The 2,091-nt window shown below is 43.8% G+C and overlaps 1 protein-coding gene across 1 annotated transcript; it reads left to right on the top strand.

The window, feature by feature from the left end:
• The first annotated feature begins 649 nt into the window (after positions 1 to 649).
• On the top strand, positions 650 to 1,352 carry LOC122084705 (glutaredoxin-C6-like). Its single transcript, XM_042653144.1, has one exon. It carries the CDS (start codon positions 711 to 713, stop codon positions 1,161 to 1,163), a length of 453 nt encoding a protein of 150 aa, XP_042509078.1. The 5' UTR covers positions 650 to 710; the 3' UTR covers positions 1,164 to 1,352.
• Positions 1,353 to 2,091: the final 739 nt, after the last annotated feature.

Below are 2,091 nucleotides of genomic sequence, written 5' to 3'. Positions count from 1 at the left end.
AAAGGGGATGACGACACGTGGCAATACGAACATAAGGTGACGTGGAAAGCGGTTTTTCCGACAATGACGTCAAGTCCCACCAGTAGCAGCCATGGCACACAGACTTTTGTCCATCCTCAGATGACCTCACTTATTAGAGTATTCTTTAGTCTTTACAGTTTACAAACATCGCTTACGTCATACCCCCATTTCTCTCTCTCTCTCTCTATCTCTCTCTATAGTCTATAGGCTCCAAATACCAGTGTGAGTCGTCGTTGTGTTACCCCCCAATTCTGGGAATCTGGGTTAGTGGGAATCTCTCATATCTCTCTCTTTCCTTGGTGGGCCTGGGCCTGGGCCTGGGCCTGGGACGTGTCCCTGACGTCATAATAGCTCCGCTACTTCATGTGATCGCCTCACACTCCCCGGTCCCCCGGGAAGTCTTTCCCCAAAAGGAAATTCCAAAAATAACCATCACACGCCTCTGGAGTCCAAAAGTAATTCCAAATCCAAGGGTTACCATCACCATCGATTTCCTTTGGCTTTATAAAATAAGACCACCCGATCGTGTAACTGACGTCAGCATGAGGATCACATGAAGAGCGACGTACTGAATCACCCTCCTTTGTTCCTTATAAATCCCCATCGTTGACGAAAAAGAAATACGTTGCAATTGCAGCAGCAGCAGCACTTTCTCTCTCTAACAAACACATCCACAGTGACCACCGGCGATGCAAGGAGTAAGAAGCTTATTAGAAGGGGGATTACGAGTGGAAGTAGCCGCAGCGGAGGGGTCCGGGGCGGCTCCGGCGACACTGACGATAGACGGAGCGGAAACGCCGGAGAGGAAAATAGAGAGGTTGATAATGGAAAATCCGGTGGTTATATTCGGAAGGACATCCTGCTGTATGTGCCACGTCATGAAGAATTTACTCTCCACTCTTGGTGTTCACCCTCCCGTCATCGAATTAGAAGATTCCGAGTTGGGAGCGCTCGCTGCTCACGATAGCAAGGGCGAGGGCGATGAAGGAGAATCAGGGCGGGTTGCGCCTCCTTCTACATCACCAGCAGCGGCGGTGTTCATAGGAGGGAAGAGGTTGGGAGGATTAGAGAGTTTGATGGCGCTTCATCTCAGTGGACAACTGGTGCCTTTGCTCAGGGATGTTGGTGCTCTCTGGATGTGATTTATATAGTGTTTGTGTGTATCTACTAAATGCCCACCTCAAATCCCTCATCTAGCTGTAGTTAAATTTCAAATACTACTTCTCTAGTTCAAATATAATATGTATCTGTGGCTTCCCTTTTTTTCTTCTTTCATTTTATGCACATATGTAAATAGAAGATCGATGACGATCCTTTATTGTTTCTGCAAATTTGTATCTTCCAGCGTCATAGATCGCTTTTCGCTTTTGCTTATGTTAAGGAAATTGAAGAACGATGATAGTAAAAACTAAAAAGCATTCGTTCTTTAGATCTCGTACCCATGTGGAATCCTTTAATATCCCTCTCTTTCAGAGTTTCAGTACTATTTAAGACACGTTTTTTGTTGGTTTCAAGAAACTGAATGGAAATTTCTACCAAAAAAATAAACAAACTGAATGGAATTGGAATTGGAATTGGAATTGAAATCGGAATCAGAATCAGCAGTCCTTGATGCCCATTATCAGTATATTCAACGTACCTCGTTTAGGATCGGCCGATTCAGAGTGATCTGGATCGTTCAATCTGAGTGATACCTGCAACTTGGGTTTCTTGCAATAAAATGGAATAAATTTAGAGCCGTTTGAGGTTTTGAGCTTTTCTATTGCTTAATACCGCTCCATGGTTGCAGGAGATGTGTGCTTCCTCTCCCATGAGTGTCTCAATTTTTTTTTTTTTTTGGGATGAATATGTGTCTCATGTTAATTATGAGTAAATGTTTTCTTCTACCCTGAAAAAACTACACAAGATCAAATAAGCATGATTAGTTGTGAGCACTTTGAATAAGCATTAGCTCTTCTTCTTCTTCTTCTTTCGAGAATTCCATGGTGGATCAGGATGATAATGAATCCGCGAATTTAGGGTACATACTCTCTTTCAGACCCTCTGCTCGTCTCTGGGGATGGGGTTTTT

Source organism: Macadamia integrifolia, chromosome 7, assembly GCF_013358625.1.
Source record: "Macadamia integrifolia cultivar HAES 741 chromosome 7, SCU_Mint_v3, whole genome shotgun sequence".
Taxonomy (NCBI): Eukaryota; Viridiplantae; Streptophyta; class Magnoliopsida; order Proteales; family Proteaceae; genus Macadamia; species Macadamia integrifolia.
The sequence above is the reverse complement of the archived record's forward strand: the minus strand, read 5'-3'. Positions and strand labels throughout refer to the sequence as shown.

Bases quoted from the DNA above. Each gene is read 5' to 3' on its own strand.
- LOC122084705 (XM_042653144.1), top strand. From the start codon at position 711: ATGCAAGGAGTAAGAAGCTTATTAGAAGGGGGATTACGAGTGGAAGTA.